This window comes from Carex rostrata, chromosome 14 (genome assembly GCF_964058835.1).
Source record: "Carex rostrata chromosome 14, lpCarRost1.2, whole genome shotgun sequence".
NCBI classification, from domain to species: Eukaryota; Viridiplantae; Streptophyta; class Magnoliopsida; order Poales; family Cyperaceae; genus Carex; species Carex rostrata.
This window is the reverse complement of record NC_135931.1, coordinates 158,253-182,773: the sequence shown is the minus strand read 5'-3', so window position 1 is coordinate 182,773 and position 24,521 is coordinate 158,253. Positions and strand designations below refer to the sequence as shown.

Here is a 24,521-nt window from a genome sequence, read left to right as displayed (position 1 = left end):
TGCTGGTGCGGAATAGTCACTGATTCATATGTTACAAGTATAATGTAGGGTTTGAAACTTTGCAATCAAGCTCAAAATGGTTTGGATTGGCATCTTAAAATGATATGCACTATCGGACTTGTGGCAATAACCGGAAACCTTCGGAAATTACTATTCTATATTGGCATAAAATCTTAACATAGTGTGCCAATCATAGCATTTATTTTTTGCCAATCATGAATTATTTGCTATTGGGCTTGCTATGTCAGCTTAAGAAAAAGTAACGGGCCGGGCCCATTTGCCCCAGAAAAGAGAAGAAGATAGCAAAGCAAAGCATGTCTGGAGAACTCCACCACCACAAAACGAAACGCCAGTGTGACAGATAGCAAAGCATGGCGTTCCATCTCTTCCTGCCCCATTCCTCAAAACCACCACCACTTCCAATCCCTAAACTCACATCCGTCCTCGGATTAAGATCCTCTGCAGCGCTCCACAAGTTGCAGCACGGAACAAACGGCCTTACTTCCCTTGAGATTCGCGCTTTACCGCCATCAAAGAGCCGCTTACAAATCCTCAAGTCAGGCACGCGGCCTCCAAGGTACCGCGCAGTAGAGGATGTGGTAAACCCTCCTAAATTTGTTAAATCAAGCAAAGGTAGCAGCTATTCTTCCAAACCAGATTCTGATTCTGATTCTGTCTCTCTCTCCTCACCGCCTTCCTCAAGAGAAGAAGCCATATCCCAAGCCAAAACATGCCTTGCGGCCACCTTGCAAAAATCTCTCAAGACCACATTTCCTTTCTCCACTAAAAATAAAAAAATTAAAAAGCAGAAGCAACCACGGTACCGAGTCGAGATACCGGTCATTGACGATTCCCCAAATTCAGTAGTCCAGCTTGCTTTTGAGGTATTCTCAGACTTGAACATCAACATCAACATCAACAGGAAAGATTCAAAACCTAGAATGTTATTAGTATGGCCTTCTCCTACATTGGAGGAACTAGCTAACCAGACTTCTTCTGGTGAATCTCCTAATGCCATAACAAACTCGAAATTGGGTTCAATCACTCCTGATTTGCTGGAATCTTCTGATTTGGCTGTGGTTTTGGCGCCGGAAGAATCCCAATTGGAGGAAATTAGCACAGTAGCTGAAGAATTAAACCCGAAACCCATCATCCTGTTCAACCCGAGATGGGCATTTGAAGATGAAAAGGATTTAAATAGACGAGTAGTGAGTTTTGTGGAGTCTTTTCATGTAGTGTATTCTTTTACTGGGTTAGAGGTGCAAGGGATTTTGAGTAGTAGAAGAGGTGCAGTTATGAGGTGCGTGAGAGATGGTAAAGCTGGCGGTGAACCTTGGTTGGTAATGGTGCAAGAAGGGGATAGGGATAGGGATAGAGGGGAGATGAAGGTGGTAACGAGGTTTACAAAGAGGCCATCTATTGTGGAGGTTGAGACTGTTTTGTATAATCTCATGGCTGCTAATTCTCCTCTCACTAAATCAATCAAGTCGGTCTCCGATTTTGTTAGAAATGTTACTCAAAAATTTACTCCGATCAAGAAAGTAAGATGAGTTGTTAATTTTAATTCGTTTAGGCTCTATATTGTGAGCTGATCTGATGCTGATGGTGAATCTGTATTGTGTATTGAATTTACACAGATAACTTTAAACTTTATAGATATTAATTAAGGAGTTGGAGTTAGAACCAAATTTAATTTAACGCAAATGGAACAATTAATTATGATGAAATATAGGAGTTAGAACCAATTTAATCCGGTGCCAATCAGAATCAGAATCAGATTCCCCCCCCCCCCCCCCCCCCCCCCACTTCAATAAAATAGCTGTAGCCTGTAGGTAGGAATACAACGAAACCACCACACCCTCAGCCTCAGCGCCATTGCTTTGCCCATTCGATACTCTATGGCCACAAATCGCACACTCCCAATCCTCTATGGCCACAAATGTTGTTAACTTGGTAATTCATGCTTTGTGAAAATTTATGTTTCTCTGTCTCTTTAACAATTTTTTTGCTGATTCTATAATTAATAATATTTAACAATTTTTTGTTATAGATTGCAACCAATCTTGTTTTAGTTAACAACTACAAGAATAGAAGAGTATCCGCAAGGAATATTGTCGGTATACCGTCGCAGATACTATCATTGCTAATAAAAAAATATATATATATATATATATATTTATGTTGGTATACCCTTACAGATATAAGTACATACAATAAATACATATACAATTGCTTGTCACATTTTACCGTAAATTCTTCCGAGTAACCACTATGTTGTACGAAAGATTAAGTGGTTTTCGTAATATGCATGCATTTGCTGCAATTAATAATTATGCAGACTTGTTTATTACAAAATGTTGCACGACGGGATTTTGATTAAAGTCTTAGGGCCTGTTCGGCCGACAAATAGGAATGGGCGCGGGCACGGGATTTGAACTGAAAAACACTGTTCCCGTGGGAAAAAAAAAATTCAGTTGAACTGAATTTTTTTTTTCCCACGTGAATAGTGATTCGGCCGAAGAGGCCCTTATAGTTGTAGAGGGAATAATTAAGGATTGCTCCAATTGGACATTAAAGAGTGTTGAAATGTTTTGTTTCCGTACCCAGCCCTTCATTAATATTTCGGAACCAATCATTTTATACACTAATTTTTTTTACTTGTGTTTTTCCTGAATTTTTTTAAAAATAAATATGAAAATCAAGCAATCCTAATTTATTTTTTTACAAGATTTTTTTGTTCTAAGATATATGATTTAGACTCAATATATGATTTCGAATTATTCGTAAATTATACCCGAATTATTTCCAAAATCACTAATTTTTTACTGAACCGAACCTTTCCCAAGAATCAATAAACTGTTCGGTACACCCTCATGTTACAATTTTTCATGATATTTTGTGACACAAAAGTATGAAATTGGAACGTACCGAATAGGCTTTGGGTTCAAAGAAAGACACAAAAAAAAAAAAAAAAAAAATTGTAAAGTAGCAAGCTAGACTGAGGTGGGAGTTCCCTAGTCTGGATCCTATAAGGTAACTCCAATTTTGAGTTTTGATCCAGACCATTTGATCTAAATTCTGACTAATTTGATTTGAAGTGAAATGTACGGATACTCTTAATGTTCACGCCAAAAAGATTCGATGGCTTGGATTTAAATTCAAAATTTAAGTTACCTTAGATAATATGAATTCGGAGTTCCTCAATTTTTTTTTTGAAACCATAATTAAAAAAAATTGAATTTTATTCGGAATTATATATTGAGTTTGGACCAGAGATCTTAATCTCACAAAATAGTCAATATATATAGAGATGGGCTATGGTGCATTGCAATGCATAGGCTCCTTGTACATTGGACCATAAATCATCGATTTAAAGTCCAAATAACCGATCCAAGCTGTTCATCTTGTTCTCCATATTAATATGTGCTTGGAGACCAAATTTTACATTTTTTGGAATTTTTTTACTATTTTTTTTAGATTTATTGAAAATCTGAAAATCCGGGTGAACAGTAAAAATTTCTGAACCACCGGATCAGTGATTTTCAAAGTGGCTTAATAAATAGTAAAAAAATTTCAAAAAATATAAAATTTGGTCTCCAAACACATATTAATATGGAGAACAAGATGAATGGTTCGAATCGACAGTTAGGATTTTGAAAACTTAAATATTGAGTCGTAGCACCGTAGCCCTCTATGCAACCCACAGCATCCTAGCCAAATTCATATGTGTATATATATATATATAGAGAGAGAGAGAGAGAGGGGCTAATGTGTTTTCAGTAGCATATGGTCCGAAATACACACGGTCCAAATTTGAAATTTCAAAATTCAAAAAGTCGATCTGAACCGTTCATCTTGTTCTCCATATTAATATGTGCTTGGAGACCAAATTTTACATTTTTCTGAATTTTTTACTATTTATTAAGCCACTTTGAAAATTGCTAATCCAACGGTTTTACTGTTTTGTTAAGCCACCGTTGGATCAGCAATTTTCAAATTGGCTTAATAAATAGTAAAAAAATTCAGAAAAAATGTAAAATTTGGTCTCCAAGCACATATTAATATGGAGAACAAGATGAACGGTTCAGATCGACTTTTTGAATTTTGAAATTTCAAATTTGGACCGTGTGTATTTCGGCCCATATGCTACCAAAAGCACATTAGCCTATCTCTCTCTCTCTCTATATATATATATAGAGAGAGCTCTCTATATATATAGAGAGAGAGAGAGAGATGGGCTCTGGTGCATTGCAATGCATGTGCACCCTTGTGCATTGTACCATAAATCACCGATTCAAAGTTCAAATGACCGATCCAAACCGTTCATCTTGTTCTCCATATTAATATGTGCTTGGAGACCAAATTTTATATTTTTTGGAATTTTTTTTACTATTTATTAAGCCACTTTGAAAATCTGGATGAAAAGTAAAAAAGTAAAAATTTCTGGACTGCCGGATCAGCGATTTTCAAAGTGGCTTAATAAATAGTAAAAGAATTCCAAAAAAATGTAAAATTTGGTCTCCAAGCACATATTAATATGGAGAACAATATGAATGGTTTGGATCGGTCATTTGGACTTTGAATCGGTGGTTTATGGTCCAATGCACATGGGTGCCCATGCATTACAATGCACCATAACTCATCTCTCTCTCTATATATATTATGAAGTTTTTTGTCTAGGAAATAATTTGCGTATAATTCGTAAAATTCATGAATAATTCATAAAATTCACTAATCTTGTTACTATGCTCGTACTAATGGTTTTTGTAAAAAGCCAACCAATCATATTGGTTTAACAAATTTAATTTTTTTTTATAATTATGGTTATTAAAACAAATTCTTCCTTTTTCCAAGATTTGAGATCCCAAAAATATGCGGGGCGGATGCGGATTGTGCAGAGATTTAGGAATTTGTACTCGCCCAGTGTTTGCGTTCAAGCAGTTTTAGCTAGGGGTGAAAACAGATCGAATACGGATCGGATAGTGATAAAACCATATTCGTATCCGTTTTTATTTTCCGGATACAGATACGAATCAGATATTAATCGGATATGAATATGGATCAGATATTAATCGGATACGAATACGAATCGAATATTAGTCGAATACAAATACGAATACAGATATAAATTGAATTTTTAATTCGGATTATATATATTACAACAAGATTGTATAACATCAATGGAGTGAATTAAAATTTTTAATTGTAAAACAACAAGTATCCACATTTGAAATCAGAACAAAACTAATTAACTAATGTGTTATTTAATAAAAATAAAATGACCCATCATAAACAATAAATTACATCAAAACTCAATTAATTAAATGAGAAAATAATTAAAAAAATGATTATTAGTATTTTTGAAAATTTATTATGGATTTTTAAACCTAAGATTTAACTTAATGAGAGAAATAAAAATTCAATATGTTGTTTGAATGACGATGGGGTCTCATGGCAGGACTTCTCACTCACGGATGGCCACACAAATCCCACCTCTTAATTCTCATCTCTCTATTTCTATTACAGGCGGACCCCACCTGTATCAGAATATCCGAAAAATTATCCGATTATCCGAAAATTGAAAAATTCGGATATCCGAAAAATCAACGTATCCGGATTCTGATAATTATCCGAATCCGTATCTGTATTCGCTTCTAAAATTAAAACCGAATTCGTATCCGTATCCGGATAAATCATATCCATATCCGTATTCGTATCCACAAATTATCCGTATCCGACTATCCGAATCCGAAAAATTCGAATACGAATCCGAATTCGGTCGGATAATATTCGACCCGTTTTCACCCCTAGTTTTAGCATACTTATAATTTTGTTTACACTTGGGCAGCGGTTTTTGTGCAACTAGTTGTTGCAATTGGCAATTGCCATGGGATTTGTCATCTATATATTTTGTCTCTTTTTGTCAAACTTGTACTTAATTATTCAATGAATGTTTGTGGGTTGGATCGAAATAAAGATTTAAAAGGGATTCAAAATCAATTAAAATTTGAGATAAAATAATGCATTAAGTTTCGATATCCTGCTTTCCAATTAATCCCACAATATAAACATTTTTTTATCTCTATATTTAAAGTACAAGTTGTACCTTTTTAATTATTTTCATACCAAATATCCGCTTAGCCCGGCATATAATTTTATGCAAATTTTTTTATTACCATATATAGTCATAGCCTGCTTGCTCATATACAATATATATATATAGGGTCTGTCTAAATTGCTGCTGGCAGCATTTCAGCAGAGGTGCTGCCGGGGCTATATTTAGCCATGTGATGTCCAAACAACAAATCCAAACCGTTAGATGTTTAATCTATATTATAATCTACTTGGAGACCAAATTTTACATTTTTTGGAATTTTTTTACTATATATTAAGCTGGTTTGAAAACCGCTGATTTCAGTAAATTTCTGCAGCATTGAAATCAGCGGTTTTCAAACAAGCTTAATATATAGTAAAAAAATTCCAAAAAATGTAAAATTTGATCTCCAAGTAGATTATAATATAGATTAAACATCTAACGGTTTGGATTTGTTGTTTGGACATCACAAAATAAAAAAAACAGCGGCAGCACTGCCGGCAGAAATGCTGCCGGCAGCAAATTAGCCACAGCCATATATATATATATATATATATATATATATATATATATATATATTTTGTATATAAAGTATATTATTGTTCTATTTTTCTATCTGGGAAACAAAGTGTAGAAGAAAAAGCGTCTGGTTCTCGGCCAATAAATAAATTCCATGTGGAAAGAAAATAAATTTATAAATCACAAATAGTAAATAGTGGCCCCGGCCATTATCCTTTAATTAACAGTAAGAACTAAGAAGAGGTAAAGTTAAAAATTAATAATATATGAAACAACTTTGAAACGAATGGAAGGAAGGTAGAAGGCTCCAACACCAACACCAACACCAACACCAACTGGGTCAGGTCAACAATGAAATGCAACGTGTTATATTATATACCGTGAGTAAGAACCTTCTGACCCATTGATTGATTGCTCAACATAAATAATTATATTTATTTTATTAAAATAATACGGAGGAGTTAGAGTTAGTCGCTCGACTGCTCCAGTTCCAGCCTGTCCTGTCCCGTGTATTAGAATTAGATAGATAAGACCTCTTCAAATCTTCCTCAAAAAAGCATTATATACTGCCACTGGTATGGTATCTACCATTGGACATGTTCAATGCTATAACATCTGTTATTAACCCATATGCAATTCACTAATGCTAAATGTCAAATAGAAGACATCAAAAAGGATATAAAAAACAAAACGCTAAATGTCAAATAAAACTAAATTATATATGAGGGGGTTCAAATGCTCTTTTTTTTTTTTTATAACTTCAAGTTATTGTCGTTCTTGAAAAACTCAAAGTAAGAAAGTCAATTTTGTACTGCATTTTCCAAATAATTAGTAATAGCGCAGGGAATTGCAGACGCATACAATAATACCATTGCAGCAGGGGGGTGGACTGAATGGTTCTTTACACTATGTAATCACTGGCCAGTCTCAACCTTCATAAAAGAAAAGGAAAAAAAAAAAAAAAAAAAAGTCAAAATCTTCTCCCTCCCAAGTCCCACCGTCCGAAAGGCCGTCTAATTAGTAATTACTCTCCAAATCAATTCTTCCCCTCTTCTCCACATTCTTCATCTTCACACTATATATAATCACTACATATACATAATCTCAATCTTTATTTCCAACAATAGAGAGAAAAACAAAAAACAAAAAACAAAAAAGGTCAATCCTTTCCCTCCCAAAATGCTGTCTATATTACTCTCTATTCTCCTATTCTTCCCTCTTCTCCACAGTGCCACCTCCAAGCCCCTGGCCGCCAAATGTGATACTGTCGAAAAATTCAATTTTGGTGACCGATTTGATGACAATCTGATACAATTGATGTTTCTTCTCGCAGTCAAAGCCCCAAAAATTGGCTTTGAAATAGCTTCAGTGGGCTCTGACTCTGATCATGGTAGAGTACACGGGCTTGCGATGTGCCGAGGTGACATCGGGAGTAAATGGTGCTTCAGATGCCTTAACAAAGCAATCTTTCATGTCCAAACCGTCTGCCAGCGTAAGAAAGATGCCGTAATTTGGCTTGACAATTGCATGTTGCGATACTCCGACAAGGAGTTCTTTGGCGAAATTGATCACAATCACACCGTGCTTTTGCGGGAAACTCATAATGTGACCAACCCCAACGAGTTTGACAGTAAAGTGATGGAGCTGATGAACAAGCTGATGAGTAAAGCTTATATCTCGCCGCTGCTGTTCGCCACTGGACAAATGAAAATTGAAAGAGTTGGAAGATTGTATGGATTGGTTCAGTGCACAAAAGATTTGTCAGGCGGGGATTGCAAGACTTGCTTGAAATCGGCAATTAGTCAGATTTCGACATCTGGTGGTGGGAAAACAGGGGAAAGAATACTAGGAGGGAGTTGTCAGGTTAGATATGAGCTGTACCAGTTCTTTGATTATTAGAATAGTATTAATTACCAATGCCTTATGCCTATGATCGCCACTTGTAGACCTAATTGCAAAATGTTAACTTAATTTGTGCTTTTTTTTAGAAGAATGTTTAATTTATTTATTTATTGGTCCACGGAATTCTTCAGGACTCATGTAAAGAGGTTGAGTTCCTTGTAGCTGAAGCAAAAGTGATTTTCCTTTTATTTGCCAAAAAGGAAATTATTCAAACTTTTTTTTTTTTTTTTCTTTCTATACATCCTCCATAGCTAGGGTGAAAACGTTTTGAATAATATCCGATCTGAATTTGATCCGCATTCGAAAAATTAGATGTGGATATCCGATATTCAAATATTCTTGTGAATTTGAATACATATATGGTTTCAATTATTTCTATTCGAATCGTAGATATATACCATGTTATTTAATATATATTATGAACAAATTATATTATTCACCATTATGATTAGATAAATATTATGAACTTTAATTTTTTTTAATATATTTTTTATATATCTATTATGATATTAAGCATATATATGCCCTGATCCACTAATGACTGTGATTAAAAGATGAAATTTTAGATTTAATATCAGCCCTCTAATCAAATGCTTCTGCTTCTTTTGATTCTATAAATATTTTTAATGTTTATTTACGTGTAGAAGTCTAAATTTATTTAGATATGTACTAGTCACATATAGTTGTCATGAGTTTATTTAGCTTGTATTTTCTTGATTCTAATTTCTTTCCATTTCTTAAATGTCAATATTTAAATTGATTGATCATGTCTTTATTATTATTTTTTTATATCATATAAAAATGTCATTTGTGGAAAAGAAATAGTTTTTCATGATAAAAGGGTGCAGATGGTTTCAGATTGTAAAATGACATAATGTCGGTGAAATTATACGATTAATTAAAGAAATATGTTGATCTATTTTTTAATTGTTGAATAATTATTATTTTTATTGATCTAATTTTTATGAAAATATATCATTATGTATGATAATTTTTTTATCTTATAATATGTCACTGTTACAACATACATGTACGATATTAGTTTTTTTTTAATAAATATCAAATCCGATCCTTATCTGTATCCGGAAATTAAAAAGAACTATGAATATACTATAAATATTCTCATACTATCAGCTCCATATCCGTTCCGTTATCACTCCTAGACCATATTCTACTTCCACTTAGCAAGAAAATATATATAATTTTTGAACGATTTATTCTCACTCAATATATGGCAGCAATTATAAATGTCTTATACACTGCTCATAGAGCAATTTTATTAGCACATTCAGATATTCTTCTGTAAAATCCTCTGTAATTCACTGGTACCTTTCAGAGTTTCAGGTGATTAGGCATGCGCAAAAAAAAACCTATGCAACTAGCAGACACAAAAAGCTTTGTTAGAAGCCCAATAGCCCACTAAATTACTCCTCTTTCATTCCAACACAGCGTTGGACAAAATTGGGCCGCTTTGAGCGTAATCACATGTAACATGTTGGGAAGAAAAAAAAAGAAAAAGAAAAAGAAATATCGTTCCCATTTTTATTTATTGCCTAAAACAAAAGAAGAAGAAAAAACATTGATTCAAATAACGATTCAGAACTGGTTTTTTTTAAATGTATCAAAATAACACATTTATTGCCTAAAACCCTAAACCCTAAACCCGAGCTTGTTCCTGAACTGGTTTAACTGGGTTTAACCGTCTGCTAATAACAGAAATGTGTTAATTTGTCATTAATTAACGAATTGCTGTTTTAATGCATCACTGTTTTACGTTGATTGTTTTAAATGTTATCTTTACACGGTTTTGTCCTACGTTTTAATTTCGTGGACAGTCTGTTAGGAGGAGTTGTAATCACTAATCCCCGAGCTAGTCCCCCAGCTTGTTAACATTCCTGTAATCATTAATTAACTACTTAAGTACTTTAACTAGTTAAACTAGTTATAAGTACTCGAATGTACTTTAAAGTACAATTTAAACTCAGTTAGCTCGGGAAAGCGGTGGGGGATTTGTTCTAATTTTAATTATGCAAATTAACAGCTTTTGATATTTAATAACTAAAAAAATAGTCTTCATTTTGAACAATTAATCTATTAAATGAAGATTTTTCAATGTTTGTAAACACATGTTTATATGTTTTAAAATGTGTTTGTAAACATATGTTTATATGCACAAATTTTCAATGCTTTGTTTATGTTGTTTGCTTGCTAGTACATATTGGTTTACATGTTTTACTTGTTCACATGTACTATTCCCAACACATTCGCTACCAGACAATAGCCTTTCTACCTCTGTTACTGAGTGCAGATGTTACCGTTGCGATCCTGGATTTATAAAGCTGTTGTTTGAATGGCACATGAAAGCTTGTCATCAAGTCTGTTCTTCCCAATAGCTTCATGAATGTATAAAGTTGGTACATATTTAAACTCTATTTATGTTCTTTTGCAGTGTCCAGATTCAAATTTCATGTGTTTGTTCGACTTATATTCTCTTTGCTTAGTATAATTCTTAAAATTTTAATGCACTCTTAAAATCAGAAATATATTTGTTGATCGATAATAACTTATGATGATGAAGCTGCAGGAGCCTAATGTCTTGTTCAATTAAATTATAGGAAGCGCACAGGGATATACAAGTCTGCATTTCTTTTTTGCTTACAGAACTGACTCCATCCTCTTCGTGCCTTCGACATTTCTTATATTGAATCCATTATTTGGAGGTACATTATTTCCTTTTTCCTTTGTATTCCAATTTTCTTTCTTTTTTGTTCATATTTTCAGAAATTTCTATATATATATATATATATATATATATATATATATAGTTAGGCTGGGGTGCTATGGATAGCATAGTGGCCTCTATGCTACGGCTCAATATTCGAGTTTTCAAAATCTAAACGGTCGATCCGAAGCGTTCATCTTATTCTCCATATTAATATCTGCTTGGAGACCAAATTTTATAATTTTCTGAATTTTTTTACTATTTATTAAGCCACTTTGAAAATCGCTAATCCAACGGTTTTACTGTTTTGTGCAGCCACCGTTGGATCAACAATTTTGTAAAATACTTAATAAATAGTAAAAAAATTCAGAAAAATGTAAAATTTGGTCTCCAAGCAGATATTAATATGGAGAATAAGATGAACGGTTCGGATCGACCGTTTGGATTTTGAAAACTCGAATATTGAGCCGTAGCATAGAGGCCACTATGCTATCCATAGCACCCCAGCCTAACTCTATATATATATATGGGCTATGGTGCATTGCAATGCATGGAGGGGTTTGTGCATTGGACCATAAATCTAAAATTTAAAATTCAAATGACCGATCTAAACAATTCATCTTGTTCTCCATATTAATATGTGCTTGGAGACCAAATTTTACATTTTTCTGAATTTTTTTACTATTTATTAAGTATTTTATAAAATTGTTGATCCAACGGTGACTTAACAAAACAGTAAAATCAGCAGCCACCGTTGGATCAAATTTATGTTGTTTGCTTGACTGTACATATTGGTTTATATGCTTTACTTGTTCACATGTACTGTTCCTGGCACATTCTGCACAAATGAAAAAAAAAATATGCTGGGGGACGCCCTCGGGGATTAGTACAAATTTAGAGTTGTAAATTTCGTACTTGGGGACGCGCTTGGGGATTGGTTCAAATTTAGAGCTGTAAATTTTTGCTCGGGGACAAATTCGGGAATTCGTTTTTGTTGTAAAAAAATAAAAATTTAACTCATTTACAATAAAAGTTAAACACTTGAATGCAGTTAATTAAACTCTTTCCTTTATATGTTTAAATTATACGATTGTTTCGCTGTATTTGGCTGTGCTTTTGTTAATTTTTTTTAACAGAACGTTTTTATCTTTATGCAGCGAAATTCTATACAATAAAAAAAGATTGATACTGTTATTGTGCTGTATGAAGTAAAACCTGATATTTTTGTCGCCGACATTCTAGAAGGTTGGGGGACGCGGACGGATACTTTACCTGGAGTACAATTATCAGCTTCCTTTAAAAAATTCAACACAAGTTTTTAAATAATTCTAATGAAAATTTACACAAACTCATATTATTTCAGCTGATCAATATTAAATGGAGATAGCTTCTTCCTATTCTAGAATTCCTAAAGTAAAATTATATACACCTAAATTTCCCAACAATATATAATTTATTAAAATAAGATAGAATTAGATTTTAGTGTCAGATATGAAAAGTATCATATATATACCCTAATTTTTCGTAATGGTAAGATGGATATGAAAGAAAAGAATTAACTCTTTTTTTTTTTTTTCTTTTTTTTTTTTTTTTTCTATTTCAACATCAACGAACTTAGATTTTTGTCTATTATACACATATATTTTTGTTTATTAAAACCAACAGGAATTGGACTAGAATCCTTGTTGTTTTCTCAAAAAAAGAAAGAAAAGAAAGAAATTAAAGAAAGAAAAGGAAAACACAGGACTTGGACTAGTCTTTTTTTTTTTTTTGATTGAAAACCCGTAGAACTTGGACTAGTCAACATGCATGAAAGTGAAGTGTTAAATTAACACGTACGTAGGTGGAAGTAGTCTTGGTCAATGGTCAATGGTCATGGTGGACTTAATTTCATCACCTGCCTCATTCAAACAAGGTAATAATTAATTGTACCAGCTGAGTCTAAAGATAAACTAATCTCATGTCGACAAATTAAGCTAGCATTTAATTAATTAATAATTAATTCGCCGTTCCATGGCTTCCTCTTCATCAAGTCGATCGAAACATGCAGCTACTTGTCTATACACTAGTGGAGAACCAGACATTAGTATCGGTCAAAAACATATATTAAGAACGAATCTAGGACAACACTAACTCAAACGTTACTAATATTTACTTTAATTAAGAATGGTCTTTTAACCGATACTAAAAGTCACTATTAATATCAGTTAATAAGTTTTAACCGATACTAAAAGAACTAATAGTATTGGCTCTTAAATAAAAGGCGGATCTTATTTCTATTAATAAAAATAATAGGCGATTCTAATACTATTAAGAACGGCTCCTAAATGTCAGCCGATTCTAATTCTTTTATCAACAGATCTTGATAAGTATTAAGAACAACTATTTAATAAATAGTCGATACTAATTCCTTTATTATCCTATCCTTCAATTATTAGGAACGGTTCTTTGAAGAGACCCATACTAGATATTTTTTATTTAAAAAAAATAAATTGTAATATTTGGCCAGCTACCATATATTTTTGCTAGTCTATATATAAAACAAGCAGTATGAAATAAAGATATAAAATAACACAGCCTAAATTATACATCTGAGTTAAGCATGTTTAAATTCCAAAATTGTTCAAAGATCACAATTAAAATTAAACATGTTCAAAGTTCATCAAATAATACAAAATAACGCATCGTAAATTAATTTACTTTTCTCCACTAATAATTCCTTCAAGAAAAATCTACCCCACAATGATCGCATGTATTCAATGTTTGTTTCTTGGCAACTTTTGGGAAACTCCTGCATTTTTAAAATGATAAAAGAGCATAATTACAATTTTAATTTCATATTTTTAGAGCAAGATGGGATATGCATACCTTTGGAAAAAATATGCATATGTACCTTTAGGTTCAGAAAAAAATCAAGCGAGTTATTATGTCATGAACGAAGAACAATTAATTTGAACCATTCAACATGATCTCCATATGAAAATGTACTTGTAGATCAAAATTTACATTTTTTTTTTATATTTTCTTGTTGTTCTTTTTTAAATTAGTAGAAAATCACTTGATTTAAATATTCTAGATCATTCAAAAGTATAAAATTCTACCTATTTAGAAAAATAATAAAAAGTTTCAAAAAAAGAATGTAAAATTGAGTCTGCAAGTATATTTTTATATAGAAAATATATAAAACTATTCAGATTGACTATTTGTATTTATGAAAACAAAAATATAAATTCGTAGTACAGATCAATCCGTGTTATGCATAGTAACTCACTCTATAAAATAAGTTGGAATAATTTATCTTTTAAGAAGTAATAGCTGCACTTTCTTACGAGTATTCCTTGGTTGCACCTAAACTGTGTTAATATTTTTTAAGAAATATATATACTTGGTTATAAAAATAATTATACCGAATAAAGTTACGAAAATTGTGTTTTTATTTAGGAAGCTGATATGAGTATCCGCGCTACAGTACCCGCACCTAAACTGTCATAACTGTTTGTGGGGACCAAACTGCCATAACTGCACTTCAGATCTGTAACTTTTTTTTTTAATATTAATAGTCAAATCTTGAAGTATGTAGTCCAAAGAACACAAGTATTTATATATATATAGTAAACAATGTAAATGATAAATTAATTATTTTTAAATAATTGTACCCGCATTTTTTTAAAATTTTTGATGTCGTACCCGCACCTAAACTGTCATAATTGTTTGTGGGGACTGCAACTGTTCCAGATCTGTAAATTTATTTTAAAATATTAATAGTCAAATCTTGAAGTATATAGTTCAAAGAACACAAGTATTTATATCTATATAGTAAACAATGTAAATGATAAATTAATTATTTTTAAATAATCGTACCCGCACCTTTTTTTTTTTGAAATTTCTGATGTCGTACCCGCACCTAAACTACCATAATTGCTTGTGGGGACCGCAACCGTTCCAGATCTATAACTTTTTTTTAATATTAATAGTCAAATCTTGAAGTATATAGTTCAAAGAACACAAGTATTTATATCTATATAGTAAACAATGTTGTAATTTTTACATAAATGCTTGTGGGGACCTAAATTGCCATAATGTTGTAATTGGATCTCTCATCTTTTTATATATGACATTGAAAGTATTAATATCTAAGTATTGAAAGTATTTATATCTATGCACTGAAATATTTATTTTTATGAGATAAACTATTTTTGTTAGATAAATGTTGACGCAGAATTAGTGCCGAAGTTTTGAAAGGGTGCTGCTGGGATTTTAAAATAATAATTAGTTGAGACTATATAATATCTTTTTAGAATAATAATTAGTGGACACAATATAATTAGTGAGAACTATAATACATTATTTCTCTAAATGCAGTTACTGTAGCGCGAGTACTGTGCGGGTACTATAGCATAGGTACAGGAATAATTATTCTTTTATTTATTGAACTCAATATTTGACTTGAACTTCCTAATGAAATTTTCATAAAGAAAGCGATGAATAATATTATTTATGCTAAATATGAAATCTTGTGAATTTACATATGTGAGTACAAACATTTTTTTTAATATATACAGAACGTACATATATAAGATAAAAAATAAGTTCTTTTAAATATGTTCCTCTCTCCAATGACGGTCGGTTAGAGTATATAATATAAAGTTGGGGGAATTTCACGTATACCCCTCAAAAACTTCAAAATTACATATTTCCCCCTCTAAAGTTTAAAATTACATATTCTCCCTCTAAACTTCAAATACTTACAAATTTACCAATTTTATTGTCTTTTATATTAAAACTCATTCTAAATTTATAAAATATCCATTTTACCCTTTTATTAAAAGCATATAAAGCCCATTAAACTCAAAATTGAATCTGAACAATTTTTCTACCGTCCAAACTGCTTTTAAATATGCTTGCGCAAGATCAGCACGAATCTTGATGCGAACACGCACGTATATTGATGTGACATGCACAGATCTTAATGCGATGCGCACCAATCAATATTGCTTTAAGATCCGTGCATACTAGATCAACACAAAATTGAAGCACTATGCATAGATCTTAATGCGATGCACACGGATCAAACGGTAGAGGAACCCTTTAGATTTAAATTTGAGTTTGATGGGCTTTATATGCTTTTAATAAAGGGTAAAATGAGTATTTTAAGATTTTAGAATGAGTTTTAATATAAAATACAATAAAATGGGTAAATTTGTGAGTTTTTGAAATTTAGAGAGGGAAATACGTAATTTCAAACTTTAGAGGGGGGGATACGTAATTTTGAAGTTTTTGAGGGGTATACGTGAAATTCCCCCTATAAAGTTGAGCTTGTGTACGTACTAATAGATAGAGTTAGGCTGGGGTGATATGGATAGCATAGTGGCCTCTATGCTACGGCTCAATATTCGAGTTTTCAAAATCCAAACGGTCGATCCGAACCGTTCATCTTATTCTCCATATTAATATCTGCTTGGAGACCAAATTTTATAATTTTCTGAATTTTTTTACTATTTATTAAGCCACTTTGAAAATCGCTAATCCAACGGTTTTACTGTTTTGTGCAGCCACCGTTGGATCAACAATTTTGTAAAATACTTAATAAATAGTAAAAAAAATTCAGAAAAATGTAAAATTTGGTCTCCAAGCAGATATTAATATGGAGAATAAGATGAATTTGAATTTTGAAAACTCGAATATTGAGCCGTAGCATAGAGGCCACTATGCTATCCATAGCACCCCAGCCTAACTCCTAATATATATATATATATATATATATATATATATATATGAGTGAGTCTATGGTACTATGGATATTACGATTTAGCACCATGCTACGGCTCTATATTCGAGTTTTCAAATCCTAACGGTCGATCCAAACCGTTCATTTTGTTCTCCATATTAATATGTGTTTGGAGACCAAATTTTAGATTTTTTGAAATTTTTTTACTATTTTTTTAGATTTATTGAAAATCACTGTTTTTGGATGGTCCAGAATTTTCAGATCAAGTGATTTTCTAAATATCTAAAAAAATAGTAAAAAAATTTCAAAAAATTTAAAATTTGGTCTCCAAACACATATTAATATGGAGAACAAGATGAACGGTTCGGATCGACCGTTAGGATTTGAAAACTCGAATATAGAGCCGTAGCACGGTAACAACCCGTGATATGCATAGTACCATAGACTCACTCTATATATATATATATATAATACCAAAATTCAATTCTTTTCAATACAATTGTTTTCGTATCCCGAGTTGGATATATTAATTGTTTTGATGGTAAGACGGACACAGAATATTATACAAGTCGTATCCCGATTCTTAACTTCATCGGGTGGGGTTAATTTGGTAAGAGACTAATTAAAGTTAATTAATTAGTTGGGCTTAAGTTAGTTGATATAAATTAATTATTGATATTTGATTAATGCAGCATCTTAGTACGTAGATTTGTAAATTCAAATTCAAATTTATAGTTGGTATTTTCAAAATTTTTGTTAACATTTTCAATTTTATTTTTATGTATACAGTGTAATTGTAAAATTTTAAAGGTTAATTTCACTAATGAAAGATTTTATCTCCGCTTTCACCTTTCAAATTAAGCTAATCAAATTTATTGCAGTGAAATTAATTAAAAGCAATTGCTAATTAATTGCTAATCAATTGCATGGATGTAGAAGTTATGAAATTAAGTTTAAAATTAATTTGTCTTTATTTTTTGAAGTTGTTTGAAATGGCTAGCTAATCATATATATCATGAATTAATAAAGATGCTTATTCTTTGTTTGGTAGGAACTTGATGACTTAATTATTAAGGCATGACTTAATTTGTTTTCATAATAGAATTGCAAATATTAATTAAGCCCCTTATTTTTTTAAACCATTACAAATTTGTCCCTGTCATTTTCAAAACCCATAATATATTAGTATGGGAGTCATTTGGCAATGATACAATTAATGAATTAATACATTTCCCGCTAGGTACAATTAAGCATCAAATTAAAAGGGTAAATATATATATATAAGAAGTATAAGTTGTAATCGGGTTTGAAACTGACAAGGACTTAATTTGTGCGCAATATTATCTTGTCTTACAAAATTTGTAATATTAATAGTAAAATTATTTTTTGTATTTTTTTTTCATTTTGATTGAAAATAATTATACAAGAAAATAAGTTTTATACAAATTAATTCTTCAACTTAGACAAAAAAATGTAGAATTGTTGAACAAAAAATTTATTATTGTAGTACATTTTCTTAAAATATTTTATTTAATTATTTTTAAGGTTGCATATTTTGTTAATTTATAAAGTTATGTTTTTTTGAATTTATTTGTTGATTCTATTATTATAAGTTACAAGTTTCTTTCAAAATAAAAATAAAAATAATTACTTATATTACATCTTAGTATGGTTCAATCAAAGCATATTTGGTGGAATAACTAAGGTCTGCAGCTCTTATTCCATTATTTAGTTCACAACCAAATAGAAACAAGTTTATGGAAGGAATTTAACGAATATTCTTATTTTTTTAATTTACATATTTTTCTCTCTAAAATGTATAACATTATTTATCATTTTAAATTGCAAAACTCACATATATATACTCAATTAATTGTTTTTTTTTATTAAAACTTATTTTAAATTTATAACGTACCTATATTATTCTTTATTTTAAAATAATAATACGGTAGATGGGTAAATAGTTTACCTAGCTAGTAATTATTGGATTAGTATTAACTGAAATAGGTAAACAGGCTATTTTTTTTAGTAAATATTATAAAAGAATCTATCCGGATTTTGAAACAATAATCTCTTACACAAAGAGCAATAAGTCAAAAATTGATTCTTGTTTATTATTATTAACTTTTACATTATCTTGAAAAATATTATTCAGATTAAAAAATAATATTTTAGATATAGTTTTAGCATTTAGATATTTCATATATTAAATTTAAGTTAATTTAAAATTTCACTAATCATCTATAAAAAATACAATTAAAATTCACCAATTATTATATTATCGGAAGACCAAAAATTTGAAAAGTATTAAATAATAACATATAGCGCGTTGGATTGTGACAGCTCCAGAAAATGAGAAAAGTCATCAAAGCTCAAATTCGACGAACCGTCCGTCCGAGCTAGACTGCGACTGCGACTGCGTCTGCATATATGCGTGTTATAATTAATACTTATACGTACCCTCCAGGTCCATTAATTATTAATTAATTATATATGTTCATTCAGAACACATGCTAATGCTAGCTAGTATGCTACAATGATAGCTGCTGATCCGCCAATCCAACTATTCCTCTTCCTCTTCTCCCTTCGTCTCATATTCCATGTCGCTGCTCCGGCCACTGTCAACACCTTTTGTCCATCTTCCGACTCAAACTTCACAACCAACAGCACATACCAATCCAACCTCAACCATCTCCTTTCAACTCTCCCGCAAGCCGGTTCTACCACCGGCTTCTCTCTTGCAACCAAAGGCCAGGCCCCTGACCAAGTCTTTGGACGGGTGCTATGCCGGGGTGACAAGTTGGCCAATTATTGTCTTTCATGCTTCAGAAATGCATCTGAAGAAATATTAACTGATTGTGCACCCCGCGAAAGGGCTCTTATATATTATGACGACTGCATCTTAGGCTACTCAGACACCAACTCCACCAACTCTCGATCTGATGAAATAATAGTGGTCTTTTACAATGTAAACACTGTGTCAGATGTGCAGACATTTGAAGATGTGTATGACAATTTGATGGGAAGCCTAACAGCAAAGGCAGCGAATTCCAGCCGAATGTTTTCGGTTGGGGAGGCAAATTATACAAACAACATTACCTTGTATGGATTGGTGCAGTGTATGCGGGACATGTCAGCAGATGAATGCTACACTTGCCTGCAAAACTGTATCCAATACTACAAATCCAACTTTGCGGGGAAGCAGGGCGGCCGAGTCTATGCTTATCAATGTTTCTTCCAAATGGAGATCTACTTATTCTTTGACAGCAGTTTCATTGCGGCCCCACCTCCTCATCAGTTCAGTCCTCTTCCTGCTGACAAAAATGCCACATCATCAAAATCAAATAAGGGTGAGATTAATTGCATGCTCAAATTACACATAATTGATAGGTTTGTAAATTGTAATTACAACATTGGAGGTTTCATCATGTGTATATATATATATATATATATGTTATCAAATTTGCAGGAAATAAAGATAGAAAGAAGTTGCTTGCTCTGGTTCTTGTGCCGTCATTCTGTGGTGTGCTTATGATCCTTGCAGTTTACTTATTTTGTGTTTTTAGGGCCAGAATTACACCAGAAAATGCAGGTTTAATTTGTTGCTTGAGCATTTATATATATATAATGTTTTTGAATTTATCATTTTTGTTATAATAGTTAATTAACATCAGAACTTTTTCCTTGGCATGGTGGAAGAGGATGAGAATTCTAGATCCTTCTTATTTAAAATACAAGCCCTCAAAGTAGCAACCAATGATTTCTCCCAGTCAAATAAGATTGGAGAAGGTGGATTTGGGTCAGTTTACAAGGTAAGCTAATTTTCATTTAGGGACATGAATTTGTATACTAAACTTCTTATTCTCTGTAGGAAATTTACAGGAATTATATATTAATTGTTCTTATATATGCTAGGGAATTCTTCCAAATGGAGAAGTGATAGCTGTAAAACGACTCTCCATTGGTTCCGGACAAGGAATTTCTGAGCTAAAGAATGAAGTGAGTATACTTGCAAAGCTTCGGCACAAAAATCTAGTGAAGCTGTTCGGTTTTTGCCTAGAAGAGAATGAGAAGATGTTGGTTTATGAGTTACTTCCAAATAATAGTCTGGACAAGTTTTTATCTGGTATGCATGCTAATTTTTTTATTTTTTATTTTCTTGTCATAAATTAACATATATTTTCTTAGCTAAGTTCTTAATTAATTTGATGTCCTGTCCTGTCCTGTCCCGCACGCCATGTCAATTTAATCCTTAATCCAATAATATACAAAATTAAAGATCTGCCCTTTCACCTGAGCTGAGATTTATTTTCCTATGAAATAGATCCACAGAAAAGTGAACAGTTAGATTGGCGGAAGAGATACCAGATTATTGAAGGAATTGCTAGAGGATTGCTTTACCTCCATGAAGAATCTCGAATAAAGATTATCCACCGTGATCTTAAAACAAGTAATATTTTGCTAGATGAAAACATGCTTCCCAAAATTTCAGATTTTGGTCTTGCCAAATTATTTCTCCTGGATAAATCACACACAACTTCTAGCCGAATAGTTGGGACAACGTAAGTAGCACAACAATTCCTTCTATAAAATCAATAGTTCATTGGTCATCAAATTAGCTTATGTGGTTCCTTTTGTGTGTAACTGTTACTTGCATCATAGCAGAAGTAAGAGTATTGTGTCTTAACTAATATATTGTATTCATTAATTTGTGATGTAGTGGATACATTGCACCAGAATGTCTTATGAGTGGATCTGTTTCAGCAAAATCAGATATCTTCAGCTATGGAATAATTGTACTTGAAATATTGACTGGTCGAAGTGTAACCGATTTTCATGGATCTGGAAGTGCCCCAAATTTGATTAGCTTTGTAAGAAGTATATTCAAATTTGATTAGTAATCTAGTAACCCGTACATATTATTCTATGTGATTGTAATTTCATTCTAAATTTTGAGCAACAGGTATGGAAGAAATGGAGCAATGGGAGAGCAGTACGTGTAATTGATCGAAGGCTAGGAGACACATACCCAATTAATGAAGTTTTGAGATGTATGCATATTGCATTGCTGTGTGTCCAAACCGATCCTTCGAAAAGGCCAGACGTGGCTTCTGTTTTACTTATGATGAGCAGTTACTCGATGGATTTACCAAGACCTTCAAATCCAGCATTTTTCATTGAAGGCAGTACTACTACCATTCCCAATGGGGGAGCACCAACAAACACCAGTGCTGATGCACTAAGGGAACAGTACCATAAACGAAATAACACGAGATGCAAGGAACTATCTATAAATAATGTGACAATTACTGAGATGGACCCAAGATAATTCAATTTTTTTTTTTGTATTTTAGTTCAATTTTCAATGAAGTGAAACATGTATGGCTTCCCCTACAGACTTGGACAGCAATACTTGTGTTGCAAATATATTAACTGATTTGTTTTCAATAAATGATTTGTGGTTCATTTATACTCCCCATATCAAACAATTGTCCAACACATCAAGAGGTATTGGATAATTTTAAAAAGTAAAATACTTGTGTTAAGAGTAATTAGCAACAGCAATCTCAAAAGGTAAGAACCAAGCTAAGGCCTCTCAAGTGAAAAGTATGAAGGTTCAGATGAACAGCTTCCAGGCCTATTACAGGTCAAAGATACAAGGGTTGAAGGTGTTGGGTTTTCGTGAACGGTTCAAACCCATTTAATTAGCTTAAGCTGCGAAAAGAGTAAAACAAAAATTTTTACATCTAACTTAAGCTACGGATTAAATGAATCAAGAAGATTCGTTTAATCCTATTTACAGATCTACTCCATAATTGATTTCCTAAAACATTAAATCTATTTACAAATTAAATAGATTAATATAACAATTTATACCTTGATTCCAAATCTCAGTTGGAATGCAGACCGAGCGAGTAGAGCCTCACCAGGGATGGAATCGACTCGCAGTATCACACGTGTGATACCTCTATTGGTTATCCACCAGGACTAACCGGAGAGCGATTTACTTCTTCTGCCAGAAATACCGTAAACCGCGGAATTCTGCAGAAACACTATTCACCAAAAAAGAGACAGATTAAATATATTTAAGAATGCAAGTTATTCCGTTTTACTAATAAAGCAAAACATGAAATACCGCAGAATCTAAAAATATATTTTTCCGAATCTCGTAATAACCGAAATCAGGGAAGAGAGGGAAAACCGATCAACGAAGTAATCAGATTAACACGTGAATTAGTGAGTCTTTCTCTCTACCCCTACCCCTCTATTTATAGACTTTTTAGGAGGTTGGCAAAAGACCAAAATACCCCTCAAAACAAATCTATTTACCAAAAGCCCTTGACACCTCATCCTTTTATCATGTGAAATGACCAAAATACCCTTGCCACCTCACATGACACATGTCAACACAAGGGAAGTCGGCATAGGGTGAAAATGACCAAAATACCCTTGGCCCATTAAGGCATGAATAGTGTTGGGCTTTGATTTTGGGCTTTGACTTTGGGCCTTTAATTTTAATTAAGGCTTTGATTATTTTGGGCTTTTAAATCCATAATTCAAGCCCATAATTAACAATTAAAATTCCAAATCATATATATATAATTGTCATGTACAATTATATTTCTTTTCGGTTATTGTTCGGTAACTTTTATACAACGTAACGTGTACGTTTATAAATTAACCGTTGTTTCTGCTTGTCATTCTAAATGACATTTATAATTTAATTATATCACGTATAATTAATTATAACCATCTTAATATTAATTATAATCAATTTATAATTAATCAGTAAGATTCTCCGAGTAGCTCCTATATGGTGTGACCCAATAGGATCTGTGTTATGTTGGTAAACAGAGTTAAAACTGTTTTAACTTCTGTTAGTCATGGGTGGCATCTGGCAACACATCATGACCATCCAATTACACAGATGATGCTGTACTGTACAATATCACGATCCAGTAAACAATTTACTTGTGTCAGTTCTTCTGCCTCATAGCTATCAGATCAGTTTCAAGGTAGCTGTGTGTCATCCTTGGTAACTGTATCTTTTCTTGATCTTGAGTAGATTATCAAATATAATTACTCTTGTAATTATACCGCATGCAGATAATCTAACTCTATCAAGGGGCCCAGTGATGCTATAGCTCGTATAGAGATACGAGGGACAAGTAGTATTCTTGGTAGACTATCACTTCCTCAGCTAAGTTATACATATGGGAATGCTATCGTTATGGCTGCTTTTTACGGACAGCGTTAGATAACACTCACTCATATATATTTCTTAGTGGGAACGATAAATACCTCATACTGTAGAACTTTGACACTGAATGAAAACATAAATGACACGAACACAATTCTATTTAATGTTTCATTCGGGGTCTGTCAAATACCATGTTCCTAGAACATGTATCTATGTGATTAAAATGACATTCGTGTCAGGTGGTTTGTAAAACTTAACCATCTTTTAATCCACATACTAACCTTATAGCGGTAATTAGTGTTCCTGCTAATTACCTTGGTCAGTGACCTTTTAAGAGTATATATTATCTATATTA

The 24,521-nt window shown here is 32.3% G+C and overlaps 2 protein-coding genes across 2 annotated transcripts; both read left to right on the top strand.

The window, feature by feature from the left end:
- Positions 1-332: 332 nt before the first annotated feature.
- LOC144565843 (plant/protein (DUF1995)) lies at positions 333-1,659 on the top strand. Its single transcript, XM_078315690.1, has one exon. It carries the CDS (start codon positions 372-374, stop codon positions 1,548-1,550), a length of 1,179 nt encoding a protein of 392 aa, XP_078171816.1. The 5' UTR covers positions 333-371; the 3' UTR covers positions 1,551-1,659.
- Positions 1,660-19,482: 17,823 nt separating this feature from the next.
- Positions 19,483-22,441, top strand: LOC144565353 (cysteine-rich receptor-like protein kinase 15). The gene is made up of 7 exons (XM_078315084.1): positions 19,483-20,315; positions 20,435-20,557; positions 20,665-20,777; positions 20,881-21,091; positions 21,290-21,527; positions 21,686-21,836; positions 21,929-22,441. The coding sequence occupies exons 1-7, from the start codon at positions 19,502-19,504 to the stop codon at positions 22,292-22,294; spliced, it is 2,016 nt and encodes a 671-aa protein (XP_078171210.1). The 5' UTR covers positions 19,483-19,501; the 3' UTR covers positions 22,295-22,441.
- Positions 22,442-24,521: the final 2,080 nt, after the last annotated feature.

Bases quoted from the DNA above. Each gene is read 5' to 3' on its own strand.
- LOC144565843 (XM_078315690.1), top strand. From the start codon at position 372: ATGGCGTTCCATCTCTTCCTGCCCCATTCCTCAAAACCACCACCACTT.
- LOC144565353 (XM_078315084.1), top strand. From the start codon at position 19,502: ATGATAGCTGCTGATCCGCCAATCCAACTATTCCTCTTCCTCTTCTCC. The intron at 20,316-20,434 runs GTGAGATTAATT...TCAAATTTGCAG, and splicing joins ATCATCAAAATCAAATAAGG to GAAATAAAGATAGAAAGAAG. The intron at 21,092-21,289 runs GTATGCATGCTA...CCTATGAAATAG, and splicing joins TCTGGACAAGTTTTTATCTG to ATCCACAGAAAAGTGAACAG.